The 25,250-nt window shown below is 44.2% G+C and overlaps 1 protein-coding gene across 3 annotated transcripts in view; it reads right to left on the reverse strand.

Moving 5' to 3' along the window:
* Positions 1 to 3,130: 3,130 nt before the first annotated feature.
* stxbp1a (syntaxin binding protein 1a) overlaps positions 3,131 to 25,250 on the reverse strand; it is a 46,547-nt gene continuing 24,427 nt past the window's right edge. For 2 of the 3 annotated variants that reach the window (XM_054744713.2, XM_070552559.1), the window contains exons 8-20: positions 24,109 to 24,193; positions 23,881 to 24,011; positions 23,458 to 23,565; positions 23,305 to 23,365; positions 22,855 to 22,920; positions 21,339 to 21,419; positions 21,082 to 21,220; positions 19,504 to 19,613; positions 13,117 to 13,218; positions 12,831 to 12,916; positions 11,358 to 11,512; positions 5,569 to 5,724; positions 3,131 to 3,262 (exon numbers count right to left, since the gene is read on the reverse strand). In XM_054744713.2, the coding sequence (XP_054600688.1) occupies positions 5,615 to 5,724; positions 11,358 to 11,512; positions 12,831 to 12,916; positions 13,117 to 13,218; positions 19,504 to 19,613; positions 21,082 to 21,220; positions 21,339 to 21,419; positions 22,855 to 22,920; positions 23,305 to 23,365; positions 23,458 to 23,565; positions 23,881 to 24,011; positions 24,109 to 24,193 (1,234 nt within the window). In that variant the 3' untranslated portion in view covers positions 3,131 to 3,262; positions 5,569 to 5,614. The remainder of the gene's footprint in view (positions 3,263 to 5,568; positions 5,725 to 11,357; positions 11,513 to 12,830; positions 12,917 to 13,116; positions 13,219 to 19,503; positions 19,614 to 21,081; positions 21,221 to 21,338; positions 21,420 to 22,854; positions 22,921 to 23,304; positions 23,366 to 23,457; positions 23,566 to 23,880; positions 24,012 to 24,108; positions 24,194 to 25,250) is intronic. The other variant, XM_054744714.2, reaches the window with a different exon arrangement.

Here is a 25,250-nt window from a genome sequence, read left to right on the forward strand (position 1 = left end):
TCGCGTGTCAGTACTGACGCTCTGGCACAGCGCGTTGCCCCCCCCCCCCCCCCCCCCCCCCCCCGAGCACAGGAGCTTGTCACCTGCTGACAGCAGGCTGCTGTCTTTTCCGAGGGCTGCATCTTGCCGGTCATTATCACGTGACAGCGACTAGTCGATGACAGGCATAACAAGTCACTATAGTGAAGTCAACTAGTGACTAGTTCATACAACCCCTGCTACTGCTCCCCAGAGTGTTCTGCAGCATAATCAGCACGTTCTCTTTGAACTTGACATCAAATTTTCGCCTCCTCTTCGTCTCCGCACGGTTAAAGTTACCCTCGCGGTCTACCACTGGCAAATCAAAAGTGAGACGATGACACAACCGCCCCCCGTACTTGCTTGTTACCACATTCCACCCGGCCACAATAAGAGACCGGCCATTATTCACCTCCGCCGACTCAGACACCGGCCAAAATATGAGACCCGGCCGTTAATTGAATACAGGCCTGTATTAGAGTATTTACGGTATATATATTTTATTTATTAAAAAAATTATGTTAAAAAGAGAAAAAAAAATGTAAGGAAAGGGAAATAAAATTAATGGGAAAGAGGGAAATCAGTGGATCCTGGGATAGGGCTGGGTAGGTAGAAAGAGCAGAATAAGGAGAGGGTGGTGATGAAGGTCACATCAAAGCCATCATGGATGTTAAAATAACCAGAAATCAGCAGTCTGGACAGCTTCACAGCGGAGGATAAAAACTGTTTGGACCTGGTGGACGACAGAGCACAGCACAGTAGAACGAGTCCTTACGCCCGACTTTAGTCAGCGGCAGTCGTATTCGAAACACACAATTATTCATCATTTAAATTGAAATACAACATATGTGTGACTCGGGACATGAGCTAAGCTTATTCGGAAATAGCTTTTATAACCCCGTTGTGGAAGGGGAGGAGACTTGCTCCATATTTCTTTAACTTCATGACAATCTGCATGCAGCATCCAGAAAAAACAGCTCCATGCGCAAACTTTCCAGAGCTTTTGCATCCAGACTGGACTTAATTATGTTTGGTCAATGTGGAAACTGTACAGACACCGCACCACATCCATTCTGACTGATGTGAATGAGGTTTCCAATTTACTGCAAGATTTAGCTTTTGTATAAATGTTTTTCTTGTCCTGTATGATTTTTAATAACTCTTTGCTCAAAAAAAAAACCATACACCTTTTTCCTGTCAACACCAACAGTGAAATAAGTTTAAATCAGTACTGCTGACTAAATCAAATACATTTGTTAATTTTTACACTTATATCTTTTATGTACGGAACTTTTTTAAGCAAAAAATAAATAAAGAACACTCAGTTTAATGGAAGCCAATTTATTAGACGGCCTTAGTACACATTAGGTACACACGGAAGTACTGGTTGTGCTTCAACACTCGCAAACATACAATCCCAATATGTAAGACGGTTGTAGGACAGACTGATGTTAATTTCCTCTGATAAATAATATTGATGTAAATCAGTTGATTTTTGGCAGAATAAACTCTGTACAACAGTAAATTATAATCATTTTAAATAAGAAACTTAAGTGTTTGCATCACAGAAAATGCATAATAGTGCAATTACAACTTTTTGGCAAGGAAAGAGTCCAGCGAGGGAAGGAAAGTGGTAGTTGTTTTGTTTTTTCTTGCAAAGCCATTCACCATTGGAGGGGTTAAATTGCACCAAAGAAGAAAACAAGGGAAATCATTTTTTTTGTTTCAAACTCGCCACTAAAAACTACAGCTAGAGCATCACAAACGTACTGGCTTCACGTTAGCATGTTAAAGGAAAGGTTTCACTACTGCACAATTTAAAAATAAAATCACCATTCAACAGTAAGACACTAAAACGGCAACAAATGGCGTTTACACGACACAACTCAATGCATGGCCCAATAAACATCATCACTAACCAGTGATTGGACCGTAACCTGACAGGGTACAATACTGAAATACAACTGGACCTTTATGGTCGTTAAATATCAGCAAGCAATGGCCTTTTCAACAACAAAGCACCTTTTCTAAATATGGAAAAATGTTGGTGCAGGAAATTACAACAGGGGCAATCAAAGGAGGGATTGTTTTAGCTTAAACATAACTTTTTAAGCGCCTCTTGATTTTTATCTTGAGAGGCGCTATAGAAATGATATTTTCTTCTTTTTCTTCTAATTTTTCCATCTTTTCTCAATCAAGCATTTTGAGTGAATATTTAAACCAAAACCTTGTTTTGAGTATCAGGCAACAACACAAAAACTACTAAAACATTCTAAATATTTCTGTAAATTATATTCATAAGCATTATCCTCCTTGTTTGTTCATTTTTTGTGCTTAATATCATAAAAATGGTAACATTTTCACCACAATACGGCTAAAAAACAGCTAGCGTGTCGGCTAGTTGAGCTAACAGCTGGTTAGCTGATTTTGCTAATGTCAGGCTACACTTAGAAAAAAGTAGTTAATTCAAACTATTAAACCAAATATGTGATGGAAACATAATTATTAGAAAAGCATTTAAACCATGTAATACTCAAAACAAAGCCGTTGGTGTAGCATTCACCCAAAGCAACCTAGAAATAAGCTAACTCTGCTGCGCCCCTCTCACCCACACTCAATAAAACACAGAACACACAGGTGCAAGCATGCTACTGAATACAAAACATCTCAAATGGGTGGATAGTGCTGCCCTCTGATGAAATATATGCTTACATATATATTGCATGATATATTTTTACAATTTGAACCTCTTTTGAGTGCACAACCTCGTTCTGCTGCTAACAGTAAAACCCACAACGAGAAGGGAACCCAAGGGCACAATAATGGGAAAAAAATGTCTACCTTTACACATTCTAGCAGCAGGGTTCATCATCAGAGCATATAACATGACATTTTGGTCATTTCTATTTTAAGTGGCCTTCTGTTATTTAATTCTCTTTAAATACGTTTATTTAGTTGCATCCGTTTCAAATCATAAGCGTAGTTTTATTTTCTTTGATATAACATTTATTTTTTCATCATCTCTAAGATGTGATTTTTTTCTTTCCTCAAGCAAGACGCATACACAGTTGATGAATTTAGTTTAGTTTGGAAAGATGTGGAGGTATTATGATTTGGGATGGGAGGGGTGGGTATGAGAAACATGATGTGATTGGAGGATTTTAGCTCGTCACTTCTTCATCTGGTTTGTTCATGGCCTTGAGCTGCTCCAGCAGGCAGGTGGGGGTGAAGATGTGAGTCGATCCTGGAGACGCACACACACACATACACGTTCGCACGCACACACACACACACACACACACATACACACAACCAGGGCATTAGATCTGTACGTTAGGAAATCAACACTTCCTAAAATTAAATGTGTTTTTAGCTTTTATGAATGCCTACAGTATGATGGCAGCCTTGAGTAATGTTGAAAGAAAACAGAAGCCCAGAGTCGTAAAATCAAAAGTTAGTCGGCAGGTTAATAATGAGTCATGTTTTAAAGAGCTAATATTAAAAGGGATTTAATGTATGACTTTAAAAAATCGTAGGCTGTTTTTCTCTGAAACGCCAAAGCAAAATGGAGTCTGGACACTTTTTCCTGACTTATTTAGTGGATTAGAACCTGGGTGTAATTTTGCTGCTAGGACTTGCATGCACTAACATGCACACACAGCCAGACCACCTACCACAAGACAGAAAACAGAAACAGGAAGTAAAACACACACCCTTGTTTTGGTAGGAGTACTTCTGCAACCTCTTAAGGTCTCATACCTACTGGCTCTTTGTATTAACCCTCCCACTGTCCTAATGGGTGACCCCACGAGGAAAGTTGACCATTGAGCAGGATTGATGGTTTATCCCTTTAGGTCCATGTGGCAGGGGTGAGGTGGTGCTCACTCCTCACCCCTGCCACGTGGACCCAAGGGATAAACCATCATCCCTGCTCAATGGTCAACTTTCCTCGTGGGGTTAAGGCTGTAAATATTGAACACTCCCCAGCCACTTTAATAGGTGTTCAGTTGCTTGTCGATGTCAAATTCAAACCAGCCAATCACATGGAAGCAACTTGAAACTTGCTGATATTCCAACTGAGTGCCAGAATGGATCAGAAGGGAGCACTGCTTCCTACCAAGGTCTACAGACCCACCAGCTGCTCCAGGTGGACTTCAGCAGCAGAAGACCACACCAGGTGTCTCTCCTGTCAGCTAAGAATAAAAAAACTGTGGCTATGATTCCCACAGGATCACCAGAACTAGACCAGATGAGACTGGAAAACCTTTCCTGGTTTGATGAGTCTGGATTTCAGCTGTCGAGTCAGAGTTTGGGGCTGCGCAGTGGCGCAGTGGTTAGAGCTGTTGCCTTGTAGCTAGAAGGTCCTGCCGCTAGTCATCCTCGGCTCTCTTTTTGTTTTTGAGGGCGCAATGGCGGCGGTGTAGATGACAGCGACGTACTGACCAATCAGCAGCTTGCATTCTCCATCTCGATGGACGGATGCTTGAAAGAGAGCTCAACTCCATCCGTCCTTGCGAGGGCTCTCCAGCAGGCTCGCAAGGACAGATAATGGCGTTGCGTGCGTCCGTCCTGACCATCCCGACGCAGACGGAGAAGTATAAAATAGGTTTATGGTGTACCTAATAAAGTGGCTGATTGGTGCATACTGATACCGAAATTTTGTAGTTTTTTTCAGTTTTCCCATTTCCAATAAAAGCTGCGAAAATAAATAAATAAATAAAACTGAGAAAATGAATAAGAAAAATGCCTTAGTTCCACATAGACTGCCTCTTTAATAATTGCTAACAGCAAGAAGACGGTTTTAATCTGGACAAAATATTTAGTAAATTCCTTATTTTTGGACAGTTTCGTGTATATTTAATTTCAAATTACGCGTCAGGAATTAAGTGTTTGCCACTGTCTGCAGACGAGATGCGAGCATGTGATGGCGGACTGAGAGGACACAGTCAAAATACTTAATATGTAATAGACAAGAAAAAAAAGTATTTAATAAGGCTAACACCAACTTACTGAGCTGCTCTGAAAGAAACAACCAACAAATGATTGTGATTGTCTTAGCAGAGAACTAAAGAATCAGATGCTAAAACAGAACGATGTTGGGTGGTAGATTAAATCTGGAATGAGTGTGAGACAGTCTCAGTGGACCTGTGGGTGTGATTTAATCCACCCAGTTGAGATGACGAGAAGAGGCAGCAGGGATGGAGCCACGACTTCCTCAGGCATGGTCAGAATAACTACGTTCCCACCGGCAGCTTTTAGTTTCCAGATCTTCCTGCTAAATAACCGAGCGAATTGTTGCAAAGCATGAAACCAATCAGGGATTTAAGCTTTTGGCTTCGTTTAGTTGGTGACTGTTAAGGTGAGGAGCCTGATGGAGCAGTCCATGCAGTGAGGAAGGATCGGGGGTGTCCATCCCTGAGGGACACAGGGAGGAGGAATGTCAGGTTACATAAAACAGAACTGAGTGTTCAAGAAGAGCGGGGAGGAGCCAAGATGAAGCCCTTATCCTGTCAATGTTCAGAAAGGGCTTCTTCGTGCAGCTGCCTTTACTTTTTCCTGTGAGATTTCTCTCCCTCCCTCCCAATCTGTCTCTGCCTCACTCGTCCGAGGGATTTGGGTCCTCAAAGGACACCCTAGTAGACTCTCGGAAGTCGGGGTGCTGCAGGTCCGATAAGAATTTGGTTGGAGTGAGCAAGTGGGTGGAACCTGTGGAGGAACAGAGGCGGCTTCACCACTCGTCTCACAGCACATGCCCTCGCCCCCCCCCCCCCCCAGTTGTTCACAAAATAAATAAGAAACAAACGGTCAAACAACCTGACGCAACGCGCAAACACACACTCGTCCATGGACAGTCACAAACACACACTCGTCCACGGACAGTCACAAACACACACTCGTCCACGGACAGTCACAAACACACACTCGTCCACGGACAGTCACAAGCACACACTCGTCCACGGACAGTCACAAACACACACTCGTCCACGGACAGTCACAAACACACACTCGTCCACGGACAGTCACAAACACACACTCGTCCACGGACAGTCACAAACACACACTCGTCCACGGACAGTCACAAGCACACACTCGTCCACGGACAGTCACAAACACACACTCGTCCACGGACAGTCACAAACACACACTCGTCCACGGACAGTCACAAACACACACTCGTCCACGGACAGTCACAAACACACACTCGTCCACGGACAGTCACAAACACACACTCGTCCACGGACAGTCACAAGCACACACTCGTCCACGGACAGTCACAAACACACACTCGTCCACGGACAGTCACAAACACACACTCGTCCACGGACAGTCACAAACACACACTCGTCCACGGACAGTCACAAACACACACTCGTCCACGGACAGTCACAAACACACACTCGTCCACGGACAGTCACAAACACACACTCGTCCACGGACAGTCACAAACACACACTCGTCCACGGACAGTCACAAACACACACTCGTCCACGGACAGTCACAAGCACACACTCGTCCACGGACAGTCACAAACACACACTCGTCCACGGACAGTCACAAGCACACACTCGTCCACGGACAGTCACAAACACACACTCGTCCACGGACGGTCACAAACACACACTCGTCCACGGACGGTCACAAACACACACTCGTCCACGGACGGTCACAAACACACACTCGTCCACGGACCGTCACAAACACACACTCGTCCACAGACGGTCACAAACACACACTCGTCCACGGACAGTCACAAACACACACTCGTCCACGGACAGTCACAAGCACACACTCGTCCACGGACAGTCACAAACACACACTCGTCCACGGACAGTCACAAGCACACACTCGTCCATGGACAGTCACAAACACACACTCGTCCACGGACCGTCACAAACACACACTCGTCCACGGACAGTCACAAACACACACTCGTCCACGGACAGTCACAAACACACACTCGTCCACGGACAGTCACAAACACACACTCGTCCACGGACAGTCACAAACACACACTCGTCCACGGACAGTCACAAACACACACTCGTCCACAGACAGTCACAAGCACACACTCGTCCACGGACAGTCACAAACACACACTCGTCCACGGACAGTCACAAACACACACTCGTCCACGGACAGTCACAAACACACACTCGTCCACGGACAGTCACAAACACACACTCGTCCACGGACAGTCACAAACACACACTCGTCCACGGACAGTCACAAGCACACACTCGTCCACGGACAGTCACAAACACACACTCGTCCACGGACAGTCACAAACACACACTCGTCCACGGACAGTCACAAACACACACTCGTCCACGGACAGTCACAAACACACACTCGTCCACGGACAGTCACAAACACACACTCGTCCACGGACAGTCACAAGCACACACTCGTCCACGGACAGTCACAAACACACACTCGTCCACGGACAGTCACAAACACACACTCGTCCACGGACAGTCACAAACACACACTCGTCCACGGACAGTCACAAACACACACTCGTCCACGGACAGTCACAAACACACACTCTTCCACGGACAGTCACAAGCACACACTCGTCCATGGACAGTCACAAACACACACTCGTCCACGGACAGTCACAAACACACACTCGTCCACGGACAGTCACAAGCACACACTCTTCCACAGACGGTCACAAACACACACTCGTCCACGGACAGTCACAAACACACACTCGTCCACGGACAGTCACAAACACACACTCGTCCACGGACAGTCACAAACACACACTCGTCCACGGACAGTCATAAGCACACACTCATCCACAGACGGTCACAAACACACACTCGTCCACGGACAGTCACAAACACACACTCGTCCACGGACAGTCACAAACACACACTCGTCCACGGACAGTCACAAACACACACTCGTCCACGGACAGTCACAAGCACACACTCGTCCACGGACAGTCACAAACACACACTCGTCCACGGACGGTCACAAGCACACACTCGTCCACAGACGGTCACAAACACACACTCACCTCGCTGCACAAACACACAAAAGTCGAACTGGAAGGCACAGACACAGTTTAAAGACAACAGCTGAAGCAGAGCACAACAAAATCAACAAAACACGTCATAATTATAACACAGACTGAACGGTGAAGCTGTAGCGGGACAGAGGGCCACGACATGAAGGGGCGTTCACACACACACACACTGTTAGAACAACTCCAGCTGCTGTGATGGGATGATCGTCTGTACTGGTGTGTTTGCATCGTGATGTCTGAGTGTAAACCCGAAGTAAAACTCCGCCCTTAACGCCCGTCTACATCCTAAAGGTTTCCATTGACATTTTGTGGAATCTATTAAAAAAAGAGGAAATATTGGAAGTGGTTTAAAATAAACTGGTTCATAAATCTAAGCACTACAAAGATAGAGGGGTGAAACTGTTTATTTAAAGAAACTTCGTCAAAAAAACTTTTAATAAATATTTCATTATTATTTTTTTGTAATAGCAATTTAATTATTGGCTTTAACCCTTACAACAAACTCCCATCAAGCCAGTTCTGACCTCACAGCATCCAGATGGAGCATCAGGATTAGTGCCTCTCCTGTATGTGTCTACTGTCCTCTAGTGGAGGAGCTACCGGTTTTATTTAACTGTTACCATTAGATTAGTTAAATAATGACATATTAAACTCGATTATTTAGATTCAGACTTAAAAGGGTTAATCATTACAAATTCCAATAGGGGGCTACTAATAACTACTAATAGATCAATCGTCAGTAAAATCTACAGAAGTAAGAATTTAAAAATTCCCTGTTCAACAGAAATGATTTTAAGATCGGATTTGTCTCTTATGAATTCTAAAAACCACATTGAAAACATCTTTGGAGATATTTTAAGTAATAAAATCGTTGACTTTCAATTTGAAACTGGAATTAATCAGATATTAGAGCAAAGCACCCCAAAAATAATTATTTTGCTGATGAACTGTAGAAATGAATGTAAAATGGTGCTGTCATTATTTTAGCATTTTAGTTCAAATGTAATTTAAAAATTAATTATTCTGCCAACAAACGCCAGTGTGGCGCCCTCTTCAGGTTCAAATTCGGCACTACATTGAATTTGAATCAGACATCACCATTGGCTAAGGTGCACCCTATGGAGTTGCTGGTGCCATATGATGTCACCTGCACTGCCACTGTGTGGTATAAAAGCAGCCAAGTCTCGGGCTGGGCTACTCCCCCATCAACAGCTGGAGCTGGAATAGCGAGGCAACTCACGAGCCAGTGGTTTGAAACGATACGGCTCAGGACCGCTCACCCCCTCCAAAACACAACCCTTCTCTCTCTAGTCCTTTGCATGCGTGTTTATTAGCGGTTCGGTTCCCTGACAGTTCTCCATCCCCAGTGAGTCGTGGAGGATGGCTGCTTATACTGAGCCAGGATTCGCTGGAGGTTTCTTCCTGTTAAAAGGGAGTTTTCCTCTCCACTGTCGCTAAATGCTTGCTTAGTATGAGGATTGCTGTAAAGACTCTGACACTAGTCAGTGACTCGATGCAACATGCTGGGTTCCTTATACAGGAAACTTTTTTCTGATTGGCTTAATGACCTGACCTGTATTGGAATGTTTACTTTGTGAAGGTCCTTGAGACGACTCTTGTCGTGATTTGGCGCTTTATAAATAAAACTGAACTGAATTGAATTGAATTAGAAGCACCGGGTGGGGGTGGGTTGTTCAAACAGTAAATGCGGGTGGAGTAAGACTCTGGTAACGGGTGACTTTTGGTCAATTTGAAACCAGTTATTTAACATTTACTCATTAGTTGGGAATCAACATTCAGAGTTCACATTTTAAAGAGATTAAAGTTTCTGATTTAAACCAACAGGTGGCTGAGTTGGACTTTTTAGTGATTCAAATGAATGAGCAACGTAATTAACTCATTCACTGCCAGCCGTTTCCTGATCGCTAAAGCCCTTCGCTTTCACCGTTTTTACTGTTTTTTAAGAGTGACAGAACATTGCGCGCTCGGATGATGTTGACGCCAAAACAACCAAAACAAAGAGGGGACTCACCTCTTACATCAGGAAGAATCCGCGCGTTTGGAGCGTTATCCGTTCTTTCGTAATCCGTTGTTGAATTGTGATCGGCAGAAGCTTTTCTGGTTCGCGACTCACTTTTTTTACAGCAGCGGCCCAAAACGATCTCCTAACACATGGATGTTCTGCTTCCTGATCACGTGACGAGTGACGTATGTGGATGAAGATCGGCTTTAGAGCTGAGATGTTTGTTCTCACGGTGTGGGGGCTCGTCCGACGCCCACATGGTAATAACATGCTAAGTCGTCAATGGCAGTGAATGAGTTAAGAAACCAAAACCATGTATGCTTGAAAACCGGCTCTGTAGGAAAACATACTGCAAGAGAGCAGAAACTACATCGAGCAGAGCAGCCATGTTGGGTTTGAGGGGTAGAAATATTTGGAGTTCTCTGTTTAATGACTCTGAAACCGTTAAGTTCTGACCTCTAATTTCATTTAGAGCACAGAATATTAACGAGAAATCACCAGTTGGGTTTTACCTAAATTACTTACATGTGTGCAAAGAAACGTATGACACTTAATCTGGACGTCTAGCTTTGCACTCGGCTCACTTGTTATTGTAGACTTCTCCTCCTTCATGTTGAGACGTTTCAGAAAACCTGCAGGCCAGACTGACTTCTTTTCAAACTGGTTTCTCCAGAAAATAAGACATTTTACGTGGATGTTTTATAAAAAACAACTTCTCAGAGACAATGGTGTCCAGTCCAGAATGTCTCCTCCCAGCATGTTATGGAGGTTTATCTGCCTCAGCACACCTGAATTTATTCAGAAGGTGATTAGCATACTGCTGCATGAGCAGCTGAAGTTTAAGTCCCGCTAGTCATCACACTGGTGAAATTCATCTCCGCCTCTGACCCATCCCCGTGGGGAGCGGTGAGCAACTGCGATGGCGGTCTGGAACTATTTGGTGGTTTAACGCCCCAATTCCAACCCTTTATAGCTGAGTTTCAATCAGGGAGGCACTGGGTCCCATTGTTAAGGTCTTGGTATGACCCGACCGGGATTTGAACCCCGATTTCACAGTCCCAGGGTGGACTCTGCAGCTAGGCCACAGAGAAGGACCAGGTGATTCAACTTTTGAATCAGGTGTGTTGGAGCAGGGAAACAACTAAAACATGCAGGATAGGGACCCTCCAGGATCAGAGTTCGGAGACCCCTGATCGAACATTTTTCATAACAACTCGTCACCCAGCTGGTGTCGTTTTTACATTTCCAAACGACTGTAGGAACCGATGCTGCGCTACTCACCAATGATAGCTTCCCACTTCCCATTGGCCTGCGTGACTTCGTACGCGCAGCGCATCTCGCTGAAGGACACACCGCCGATGATGAAGACCATGACCCGTGGACCGGTGCGGTACTCTCCAGGTGTCTTATTCTTGTGCCAGTGTCCGTAACGAGCACTGCCACGGAGGAGAAGTAAATTTTCAGGCTGCATACAAATTAAAGCCACTCTAGTTTTCCAAAACATCCCGATGCTTCGCAGTTTTTATCAAGCAGGTGATAAATTGTCTACCATCTTGTGCTGTTGACAAGAATTTTTGGTAAACTGGGTGTTGCTCGATGCTCTTGTGTTATCAGCCAGAAAAACAAAGCAGGAGGTGAGATTTTAGAAACTGGAGCATCTGCTCTTTCTGGGAGAAACGTGTTTTACATGATTAAAATTAAGACACGTAATATTGGGATATAATAAAAAAACTGTGTTAAGATAAATCATTAAGTCTGTATTACGTCTAAAAATGCAAGAATATGGATTTTCTGAATTTGTGTAAAAAAGAAAATCGAGCAAGCTGACATCAAGCTTGAAACCAAGACACATTCAGCTAATTATGGTGCTGAAATTATGAGAATCTGCATTCAGAGCATTGACAATTGCTACTTTATTATTGCAGGATTGTTTTTGCAGATATTTCATGAACTTTTTACAAATATTTGGACTAAAAAAGTTAGAACCGTCACTGTCTTGGTTAAAGGCGTGGAACACTGAAAAAACATTGTTAATGATTATTTCTGATTCGTATGTGTCAATTCGACTGTTTCATGCAATCTGAACATGAAAATAGTCTCCTACACCTGTCTCCTGCAGTAGCTTCTGATAGAGAACAGACGGTGAAACTCTAGGATTAGAAACTCCTGACAGATCTACGTCACACTGTCACTTACATTCATGAACTCACCCATCTTGACTTGCGTCGAGGAAGGTTGTTATTGGTTTAGCGTCCAGAACAGCAGAGAACGTCTCGGATAGTAGAAGCTAACTGTTAGCATTAGCAACTCCACCATACAGCAGAACTCCTCCAGGCTTGTGTTATTTGTGGAGATAAAACATCAATGTGGCGGCGCAAACAGAGTCAGTGGTAGAGTTGTGTTGCTGTTAGCCAATCAGAGATGAGTTGTCCAAATATCAGGAAATACTGTCTGAAACTCTCCTTTGATCTGGATTCTAGATCCTGAAACAGGCGCACCAGAGCTTTTTGTACCCAGACTTACAACGCATCCATTCCTACCAGAGACCACTGCAGATGTATTAAACGAGTGTGTGTTTGTGTGTGTGTGTGTGTGTGTGTGTGTGTGTGTGTGTGTGTGTGTGTGTGTGTGTGTGTGTGTGTGTGTGTGTGTGTGTGTGTGTGTGTGTGTGTGTGTGTGTGTGTGTGTGTGTGTGTGTGTGTGTGTGTGTGTGTGTGTGTGTGTGTGTGCGTACGTGTGTGTGTGTGTGTGTACCTGACAGCAGTGGTGCTGAAGGAGGCGGAGGAGCGGGTGGAGATGTAAGGGTAGTGCTTGGTGTCCAGCTTGTCATCGATCGCATCCTGCAGAGAAACAAAACACGTGCATGTTTAGTTAGAAGCTTCATTGTTGTGTCACGTATCTTAGCAACCATGTAGCTTTGCTAAATAAGAGGCTGCTAGTGGAACAGCAGTTTATTTTAAATGGAAAGAATACACGGACGTCTCCTGCATGGCTGCAGGAATGCTGGATAGTAGAGTGAACGCTGACAAAACCGCCAGACCTCCATAATGTCCTTGATCAGCGGTGTCCAGCGGGACAGCTGATAGGTCTGCTCGCTGACTCGCTCCTTCCTGTCCAGCTTCTTCCCTCTGCGCAGACTTGACTGGGGAAGGACAAAATAGATATTTAGAAAGTTTGAGAAAGCTAATCAACATTAACATTCTGGATTTAAAGAAAAGTGCATCCATATTTATGTGTAAGCTTTCTTCATCAATACAAAAAAAATAAAAACTTGCTTTATCTAGTGGCAGAACTTTTCTGTCCACCTCGGTCAACCCTTCGTCAACAGTACCTCTAAATCCATGCTTTCGTTCTTTTTTAAACACAGAAACAGTTTTGTTTACCTGTTTGTAGCTACGGTTTCGCCGACAGCTGCCGGCTTCTTCAGGCTGACGCTGATGGTGGCGCGTCACTTCCTTCTCCGTTTATCTGCGGGCAGCAGAGGACGTTGTCGCCCTCTACTGCCCGCTCTCCCCTCTCCGACGATGCAGTCCCATGCGTGGTCCAGCGTGTAAACTCCGTCGTCCCTGTTCATGGTCCCACATCCACGTCTCCTTATCTCGATTGCTTCCTTGATCCATCTTTTGTATTTTTGTTGTTCAGTGGTTATGATCCGTGTGCTGTCCCAGTCCATTATATGGTTTTCTCTTAAGCAATGTTCTGTTACGGCTGACTTTTTTATTGTACTTTCTGCTTCTTCTTTTGCTGCTCTTGTGTGTTTACGATTTGCCTCTTTCTCGCACTCCTTTCTGTGTTCTATTGTCCGGCGGCTGAAGAAGCCGGCAGCTGTCGGCGAAACCGTAGCTACAAACAGGTAAACAAAACTGTTTCTGTGTTTAAAAAAGAACGAAAGCATGGATTTACAAAGACACAGCAAGAACACACCTAAGATGTTCAAAGAGAAATACGGACAACAAGGAACGAAGGACTTCCGCCGTTTGGAACGATTACACCAGAAACGCGCACGTCTAAGAAACCACCTTCGCTTCTGTTTAAGATGCCGGGACGAAAACATCACACCCACAAGCCTACAGCTGAAAACATCGATCCGGACCCAGACAGCACAAAATATAATAGAAAGAGCACAGAGAGCACTGCTCAAGGAGAGGATAAGGAACGTCATAACCAAACAGAGGCGTGTGGAGGACGAACTGGAAAGAGGACACCTGGACTTGAAAAGGAATTACAAACTTGATAAACAAATGGAGGAACTAATTAAAGGACACATGATGGAAAAACAGGAACAAGAGTTCATAAAAGTGAAAGAAAGACACATAAAGAAGTTAAACAGACTCATAAACAAGAAAAAGAGGGGAGAAATACAAGGCAACTCCACACCAAACTCATGGGTATGTAACATTTCACAATACAAACTAACAGAAGCAGAAGAGAGCATATTAAAGAAAGGTTTAAACTTTGCAGTCACACCAAAAGAAATACCATATGATGAATTTATTGTAGCAACAGAACTAGCATGTCAACAGATCACAGATGAGGGAAAGAAAGCAGAACTCAGAAATAACGTAGTTGGGATATTAAAAAACAGCCAAATTCAACACAGCAATATTACAAAAGAAGAACAATCAGCCATGACAGCTTTATCCAAAAATGAACAGATAATTATTCTACCGGCAGATAAAGGAAGAACCACAGTAGTTATGGACAGAGAAAAATATAAACAACAGATGAAACAGATGCTAGAAGACAAAAATACATATGAAATACTTAAAAAAGATCCAACAGAAAACATTAAGAAAAACATGAAAAAATTACTGAAGCCACTGCACGAAAAAGGCAAAATAACAGAAAAAATGTACAAACACTGGATTCCCACAGCAAACATAACACCAAGAATATATGGAACGCCAAAAATACATAAACAAAACACCCCACTTAGACCAATAGTTGACAGCATAGGTACACCAACATACAACATGGCAAAAGATATCAGCAGAATCATCAGCCCGTTATTAGGAAATACAGACCAACACTGCAAAAATAGTATAGAATTGGCAAAAGAACTAAAGGAAATTACAATAGAAGACAACGACATACTCATCTCACATGACGTCACATCTCTGTTCACAAAAACACCAACCCAAAAAACCATAGACATAGTAGTTAACAGAATCAGACAAGACAAAACTTTACAAAAAAGGACAAACCTCACAGCAGATGACATAGCACAACTGATAGGACTGGTAGCTAACTCCACTTACTTCACATACGACAACACAATATACAAACAACTGGAAGGCTTCGCCATGGGTAACCCGTTATCAGCCACCCTGTGCGAGTTTTTCATGGAAGACCTGGAACAAAAAGCCATAGCCACCGCCCCCCCAAACTGCAAAATAAAACTATGGAAACGCTACGTAGACGACATACTGGAAATCATACCAAAAGGTCAAACAGAAACACTAACACAACACTTAAACAATATTGACGACACGGGCAACATAAAATTCACTTATGAGTTAGAAACAGAAGGCAGCATAGCATTTATGGACATGAAAATCACCAGGCAGACCGACGGGACCCTAAACATAAACACATACAGGAAACCAACACACACAGACCAATATTTATTATGGACATCAGAACACCCCACCATACACAAAATGTCAGTAATCAGAACATTATATCACCGAGCAAACATAATAACAGAAGAGAGAGACCGTAAACAAGAGGACAAACACATACAACACGCTTTAAAGACCTGCAGATACCCGACATGGGCAATAAACAAAGGAAAACAACAAACAAAAACAGAAAGCAAAGAACAACCCAAAAAAAGAACCAGAAACCCAGAAAGACAAGAAGCAAAACCAGTGATAACCCTACCATACATCAGAGGCATAACGGAAAAAATAAGAGCAACAATGAAAAAACACAACATAAACACACCAACAAAGCCATACACAACAGTTAGAAACAGATTAGCACACCCAAAAGACAAAATATCAGCTGGACAAAAATGTGGAGTCATCTACGAAATCCCATGCAAAATATGCAATAAAACATACATAGGAGAAACCGGACGCCAACTCAATACACGGACAATAGAACACAGAAAGGAGTGTGAGAAAGAGGCAAATCGTAAACACACAAGAGCAGCAAAAGAAGAAGCAGAAAGTACAATAAAAAAGTCAGCCGTAACAGAACATTGCTTAAGAGAAAACCATATAATGGACTGGGACAGCACACGGATCATAACCACTGAACAACAAAAATACAAAAGATGGATCAAGGAAGCAATAGAGATAAGGAGACGTGGATGTGGGACCATGAACAGGGACGACGGAGTTTACACGCTGGACCACGCATGGGACTGCATCGTCGGAGAGGGGAGAGCGGGCAGTAGAGGGCGACAACGTCCTCTGCTGCCCGCAGATAAACGGAGAAGGAAGTGACGCGCCACCATCAGCGTCAGCCTGAAGAAGCCGGCAGCTGTCGCGAAACCGTAGCTACAAACAGGTAAACAAAACTGTTTCTGTGTTTAAAAAAGAACGAAAGCATGGATTTACAAAGACACAGCAAGAACACACCTAAGAAGTACCTCTACATTATGGCGTCCCTCAGGGTTCCACTCTTGGCTGTCTTTTGTTGTCTCTGTACATGCTGCCTCTAGGGTCACTTTAGAACATTGCTCATACCCATCAAACAATTTCTAATCTACCAAGAGTTTTAAGCTAAAATATTTCATCTTGTGGAGGAGTTTAAGTATCTCGGGGTCTTGTTCACGAGTGAGGGAAAACTGGAGCGTGAGATCGATAGGCGGATTGGTGCTGCATCTGCAGTGATGCAGGCGTTGTACCGGTCTGTCGTGGTGAAGAGAGAGCTGAGTCAGAAGGCGAAGCTCTCAATTTACTGGTGGATCTACGTTCCTACCCTCACCTACAGTTCTGGCCAGAAGTTTACATACACTTGTAAAAAATATAATATAATGGCTCTACTGAGTGTCCCGTTATTTCTAAAACTCGGACTTTTCTCTGATAGAGTGATTGGAACAGATACTTCTTTGTCACAAAAAACATTCATGAAGTTTGGTTCTTTAATGTCTTTATTATGGGTTAACAGAGAAAAGTGATCACATTTGCTGGGTCACAAATATACATACAGCAACATGATGTAGCAATTTTGGTGACTTAGAAATGTGTCAGTGGACTGAGCTTCATAGCATGGCCTCTTAACTTCTTGTGAGTGATTAAGAGTGACTACAGCTGGTGACTTCTCTTAGGCCAGGTAAATAGGGCTCATTGGATACAAACGCCCACAAACGCTACAATGGGAAAGTCAAAGGAGCTCAGCATGGATCTGAAAAAGCGAATTATTGACTTGAACAAGTCAGGAAAGTCACTTGGGGCCATTTCAAAGCAGCTGCAGGTCCCAAGAGCAACAGTGCAAACAATTGTTTGTAAGTATAAGGTGCATGGCACTGTTTCATCACTGCCAAGATCAGGAAGAAAACGCAAGCTATCACCTGCTGCTGAGAGAAAATTGGTCAGGAGGGTAAAGAGTGAACCAAGAATCACCAAAAAGCAGATCTGCCAAGAATTAGAAGCTGCTGGAACACAGGTGTCATTGTCCACAGTCAAACGTGTTTTGCATCTCCATGGACTGAGAGGCTGCCGTGCAAGAAGGAAGCCCTTGCTCCAAAAGCGGCACCTTAAGGCTCGACTGAAGTTTGCTGCTGATCACATGGACAAAGATAAGACCTTCTGGAGGAAAGTTCTGTGGTCAGACAAAACGAAAATCGAGCTTTTTGGCCACAATGCCCAGCAATATGTTTGGAGGAGAAAAGGTGAGGCCTTTAACCCCAAGAACACCATGCCTACAGTCAAGCATGGTGGTGGGATATTATGCTGTGGGGCTGTTTTGCTGCCAATGGAACTGGTGCTTTACAGAGAGTAAATAGGATAATGAAGAAGGAGGATCACCTTCACATTCTTCAACATAACCTAAAATCATCAGCACGAAGGTTGGGTCTTGGGCGCAGTTGGGTGTTCCAACAGGACAATGACCCCAAACACACATCAAAAGTGGTAAAGGAATGGCTAAATCAGGCTAGAATAAGGGTTTTAGAATGGCCTTCCCAAAGTCCTGACTTAAACCCCATTGAAAACATGTGGACAGTGCTGAAGAAACAAGTCCATGTCAGAAAGCCATCAAATTTAACTGAACTTCACCAATTCTGTCAAGAGGAGTGGTCAAAGAGTCAACCAGAAGCTTGCCAGAAGCTTGTGGATGGCTACCAAAAGCGCCTAATTGAAGTGAAAATGGTTAAGGGACATGTAACCAAATATTAGCACTGCTGTATGTATATTTGTGACCCAGCAAATGTGATCACTTTTCTCTGTTAACCCATAATAAAGACATTAAAGAACCAAACTTCATGAATGTTTTTGTGACAAAGAAGTATCTGTTCCAATCACTCTATCAGAGAAAAATCAGAGTTTTAGAAATAACGGGACACTCAGTAGAGCCATTATATTACATTTTTTACAAGTGTATGTAAACTTCTGACCACAACTGTGTGGTCATGAGCTTTGGGTAGTGACCGAAAGAACGAGATTGCGGATAGAAGCGGCCGAAATGAGTTTTCTCCGAAGAGTGGCTGGGCTGTCCCTTAGAGATAGGGTGAGAAGCTCGGTCATCCGGGAGGGGTTCGTAGTAGATTCGCTGCTCCTCCACATTGAGAGGAGCCAGTTGAGGTGGCTCGGGCATCTGGTCAGCATGCCTCCTAGACGCCTCCCTGGTGAGGTTTTCTGGGCACGTCCAACCGGGAGGAGACCTAAAGGTAGACCCAGGACATGTTGGAGGAACTACATTTTTCAGCTGGTCAGGGAACGCCTTGGGATTCCCCCGGAGGAGCTGGTCCAGGTGGCTGGGGAGAGGGAAGTCTGGGTCTCCCTGCTTAGGCTGCTGCCCCCACGGCCCGACCCCGGATAAGTGGCCGAAAGTGGGTGGATGGAGGGATGGATCATCTCATCTTTAGGTGCTATCGTGGTTTTGGTCGAGACTTCAGATTATCGTGACGTGCTTTCTCCTGAAACATCCTCCTTTATCACTCTGAGTGTGATTGACCTCAACATTTAGCTCCACGCCTGCTAAACTGACTTGAGTTACAGCTAATGCTGTGAGGCTGTCTAGCTGTGGCAGCCATCTTGAATTGGGTTGATTCCACGTAACCAGTTGCAGACGAACATCTGATGATTACTTTCTGAGAATCTCATTGAAATCCATTGAGTGAAGAGGATTTACTAACAGCTCTTTCTAATGCTCCACCTTCCCAGCTTTGCTTTTGTATTATTTACGTTTATGTTTTTCATGCACCGCTTCTCGTCCTGAGTTTGCTGCAGTTGTGTAAACAATGCTTTGATCTTACGTCAGTGATGATGGGGACGCCCAGGTTAGCCATGTTGGTGATGATCTCGCTGTCCTCTGGAGGAATCTGAGCATGTTGGATCAGTTTGTTCAAGTTCTCCTCTGTGATGCCTGGAACACACACACACACACACACACACACACACATATACACACACACACACAGTTATCTTATACTCTCCTGTTCAGCAGCTCATCACGCTCCGCAGAAACCTGTTAATCACCTGCTGATTATAATCAGGCGAGTTTGAGCAGGGAAACAGCTAAAACACTCTGAACAAGGGCTCTAAATATTTGAGTGTTATGGGTTCTGTTGGAGTTTTTTCAGGCATAATGGTGAATGTCTTTTATTTTTACAGCGCAGTGATCCCAGCTCCATTCACTGAGGACCGTTATCCAGCATGTTTTACTGTTTTCTCTGTTTCCACACACCTGGTTTTAGTCAGCAGGGGTCTCATTTATCAAACATGGCGTAGAATCCTTACTAAAACCGTACTTAAGCTCAGCTAAACAAAAGTACTTACGCCAAGCAGGTGTGTGATCTATCAAATATGGAGGACACACAGCTGCGCGCAATCTCCGCTTCATAAATCAGAGACTAACTAGAAAGGTTCTCAGCTGCATTTTAGTCACATCCCGCCCTCACCACGCCCACTTACTCCCATAAATGGTCAATGCAAAGTGCCTTGTGGACCTCATGCATGTACATAAGCCGACTGTTGCAGCGCTCCGCCAATGACATGGCGACCGTAGACCAAGGCAGATCAAGGAAGCCCTATTTCACAAGCAGAAGTTGAGGTACCTGTGGGTGAGGTGGAGAAATGAAAGGAAGTGCTTTTGCAAAACAAATAAGAGAAAATCCACGGAGTGGCACAGCGTTGCTGAAGCCGTCAATGTTGTGAGTTCTTCAGAGAGATCTGTGGCGGATATAAAAACGGTCCAATCAGGATTCAATCCCCAGATTCCCAGGGTGAAAGTCACGCGCACTAACCAGTCAGCCAAACGGAGATCTCCCTTGTACAGGTAGCCAGGGTGCATGATCAATCGGGTCACAGTGACAGGACACACACTGTCACAGACGCATGATGTTCTGTCTCAATCTGTCCCCCTGCTGGTATTCTGCATTCCGTATTCTGTCTTCAGGCTGTGTGTGTGTGTGTGTGTGCATGCACGCATTTGTGTGTGTGTGTGTGTGTGTGTGTGTGCATGTGTATGTGTGCGCGTGCGTGTGGGGGGTCTTGTTCTGTGTGAAAACGAAGCGGTACAAGTGATAATGCTGCAGGATTTCATAATTGTATCTTCTCAGCAGCAGCACTGCAGGTGCTCTCATGTCCAACATGTGTGTAAGCCAGGTCCTTAGTCAGCTTAAAGTTGCCACATTTTTCCGCTAAGTTTTCTTTCATAAATCCCAAAGTTTGCGTGGAAAGTTGCTTACGCAGTTTTCCGACCCCGTTTTTGCGTAAGCTAGCTTGATAAATGAGACCCCTGGTCATTAAATGTCCCTCTTCGTTTAGATAAACAACACAGGCATCAGGAAAGGTTCAACAAGAAAACAATCAGCAGCATGTTGTCTGCTCACCGTTCTTGAGGAAGATGTAGAGCAGGATGATGCGGATCTTGTCGTACGTGCTGACGTTGGCGTCGAGCAGGATGGGCACGATGGCCCTCATGGGGTCTTTGATCTTCTCTCCTTCAGCATCTGTTCCCATCGCCAAGTCCTGGAGTAGACACCTCAGTCTTTATTAACAGTTGACTTTACATTTGGTCTCTAGGCGGTTCGTGGAAATTTTCACAGGCAGCTGTGGAGCTTTTTCTTCTCCTGTTGTCTCCTCTCACCTGCTCCACACGACACAGCTTGTCCACCGTTCCCTGGTAATGCTTCATGCAGTCCTCAGCAAGCTGCAGGTGAGTCGAGTACTAAAACAAGTAGACACAATAAAAGTCAGTGGGCTTACTCGTCCACACGCACACATACACACTCACGCATGCACATACACACACACATGCACATACACACACACACACACACACACACATGCACACACACGAGTATACACACGCACACATACACGCTCACACATGCACACACACGCATGCACATACACACACACACATGCACACACACGAGTATACACACGCACACATACACACTCACGCATGCACATACACACATACACACATGCACACACACGAGTATACACACACACATACACTCACGCATGCACACACACACTCACGCATGCACATACACACACACACATGCACACACACACTCACGCATGCACATACACACACACATGCACACACACGAGTATACACACGCACACATACACACTCATGCATGCACACACACACACACACACATGTATACACACACACACTCACGTATGCACATGCACACACACATGCACACACGAACATACGCACGCACACATACACGCTCACGCATGCACATGCGCGCACACACACACACACACACATGTATACACACACACACTCATGAATGCACATGCACACACACATGCACACACGAGCATACACACGCACACATACATGCTCATGCATGCACATACACACACACACACATACACACTCACGCATGCACATACCGACGCACACACACACACACACACACACACACTCACGCATACACACATACAAGCATACACATGCACACCTACACGCTCACACATGCAAATGCACACGCTTGCACACAGACAAGCATACACACGCACACATACATGCTCACGCATATACACACACACACATACACGTTCGCGCATGCACATACACACACGCATTTACACACACGAGCATACACACGCACACATACATGCTCACGCATATACACACACACACATACACGTTCGTGCATGCACATACACACACGCATTTACACACACGAGCATACACACGCACACATACAAAAGACACACTGTCACACATACACATGCACACACACACACACACACCAAACATACACGCTCATGCATGCACATACTCATACACGCTCATGCATGCACATACACACGTGTACACACATGCACACGCTCAAACATGCACATGCACACATGCACACTCATGCATGTACACACACACACACACACACACACATACATACAAAACATACATGCTCACGCATGTACATACACACGCACACACACATACACAGGCTCACGCATGCACACATGCAGGCACATACAAAAAACCCACACAAACATGCACATTTATACATGCACGTGCACACACATAAATGCATACACACGCACCGATGCAGGCACACGCATGCACACACACACACATGCAGGCACATACAAAACATGCACATACACGCACGTTCACACACACACACCTTGCTAAGCTCCTTCTGGTACTGGGGCATCTTTTTCAGCATCTGGGACAAATCCCTCATGGTAGTCTGATGAAACATAAACAATTTGTTACACAACAACAAATGAAACAATTAAATAATTGGTTGGATTTGGTTCTAATTTTATCAAAGCTTTCTGGACATAAAACAGCATCTTTTCAGGATAAACAGCAAACGATACATCTGAAGGACATTCAAATCAAAGATGTACGGATTTCAAATCTGAGGTTTTTTTTATCGAGTCAAAAAGCTTTTGGTTTAAAATATTAAAGCAACATTTGTGGAATTAAAAATAAATGTTATAGTAAACCACAAATAAAGAACAAAAAACTTTATAGAACATAAACACGAGTTAATTCAACAAGCTCCAATAAAATGAAAATGAACCAAATCGTAGCTTTATGCTGCAGGAATCAGCCGATCCGACTGTACCTTCTCTCCAGTGTTCATCCTCTTGCTGGAGGAAAAGTCCTTCAGCTGACGTGTTACTTCCCTGAAGAAAAATCAAACCACGAGCAGCACTAACGAGAGGTAGGAGGGATGTTTTATTCTTTAACTGGAAACATGAAGAAGAAAAGTACTCACTGGGACACTTCAGCTATGTGTTTGTGTCTCAGGCTCACCCACAGGTCATCGTCCTCGTGCAGAAGAACCTCCTTCACACGAGAGTCTCCAATTCCGCTGGTTTCATATCTGAGGAGGAATCAGAATCCTCGTTAACAAAAAGGCTTTAAAAAGAAGCTTTCTCAATTCAAACAGAAAAATGTGGCATGGCAAGCTCCTAAGCTGTTGTCACGGATTTTGTAGGAACTAATTCACAACTCAAACCATGATCTTCCCCCTAGAACGTCTTTGGGAAAACATCTCCCACAGCGACAGGGACCAACAAATCACTAGTGATGCTTTTAAAGGTTGGATTAGTGTTCTAGCCGGCATTAAAGGGAGCTCTCGTTACAGTTTGATACTGGTTTACTGGACTCAAACGATCGTGTTTTGTGTCATTCCCACTTGTAGACGTCATTTTCGATGGGCAGCAGGTCGTAGCCCATGGCCTGGAAAGTGAGCTCGTGCAGGACGGGAGACATGGGGTCAAAGCCTCTGTCCAGGATGATCAGCTGTGAGCGAGCCTTATCGGGACCCTGCAGCATCAGGAGCAGATGTCAACAAAGCAGTGAGAACACCAGACACATATTCTGGTTTAGACCTGAATCAGGATCCGAACAAATGGCTGCTCACCTCTCCCATGGTGGGGTCGTCAGCCTTGTAGGCGTCCAGTTTGTCCTGAACCAGCTGCGCCAAAGTGGCGTTGTCCTTGTACTCCCTACGGATGGATGGATGGATGGATGGATGGATAGATGGATGGATGGACGGACGGATAGATTGTTGGATGGATGGATGGATGGATGGATGGACAGACAGATTGTTAGATGGATGGATGGATGGATGGATGGATGGATGGATGGATGGACGGACAGACAGACGGATTGTTAGATGGATGGATGGATGGATGGATGGATGGATGGATGGACGGACAGACAGATTGTTAGATGGATGGATGGATGGACGGACAGACAGACAGATTGTTAGATGGATGGATGGATGGATGGATGGATGGATGGATGGATGGATGGATGGATGGACGGACAGACAGATTGTTAGATGGATGGATGGATGGATGGATGGTAAACAGATAGAAAGGAGGAAAGGTAAAGCCATAAGAAAATCTGATTTAAACACTCGTGGATGAACCTGTCTAAAAAGTTGAGCAGTTTTTAGGACGTTTAGAACATTTTCTTTTGAATGCCGGTGTCGGTGCAGGATCTGCTCGGGGGCAGGATCGGCTCGGGGTCCTTCGACTGCCGATGACGTCACATGACTGCAACTCTACTCGGCTTTCACGCACACGTTTAGGAAAGACATCAGTAGTTTTGTTAAATTCTTGTTTGTTAACACCTAAATGTTTTCTTTATAATTGTAATTTGTTAATAAAACACCATATTATCTTTGTTTAGTAAAGAATGTGAAACTGCATAAAACCAACATCGGCCTGACAAACATAGAACAGTTCTTATACGTGAAGCCACGTCTGTTTGTATTCATGTGGAGTTCGTCTGTATATTTCCTTAGTTGTTATCTTGGTGTCTTTCAATAAAGTTCTTATATTTTATTTTGCCCCGTTTCATCACCATCAAGAGCTTCTGAGGGTCACCGTTTATCATTTGCTTATATTTTACATTTCCTTTAGAAATTCAAACATATTTTCTCCAGTAAGTGTTGATTTTTGGACTACAGGACTACAACCGCTAAGACTACGACTGCAAGTTTGTTCTGACCAATCAGAATCATAACGTGATGACGTAACTTCCGTAAGCTTCATG

The sequence above is a fragment of the Nothobranchius furzeri genome, chromosome 6 (genome assembly GCF_043380555.1).
Source record: "Nothobranchius furzeri strain GRZ-AD chromosome 6, NfurGRZ-RIMD1, whole genome shotgun sequence".
Lineage (NCBI taxonomy): Eukaryota > Metazoa > Chordata > Actinopteri > Cyprinodontiformes > Nothobranchiidae > Nothobranchius > Nothobranchius furzeri.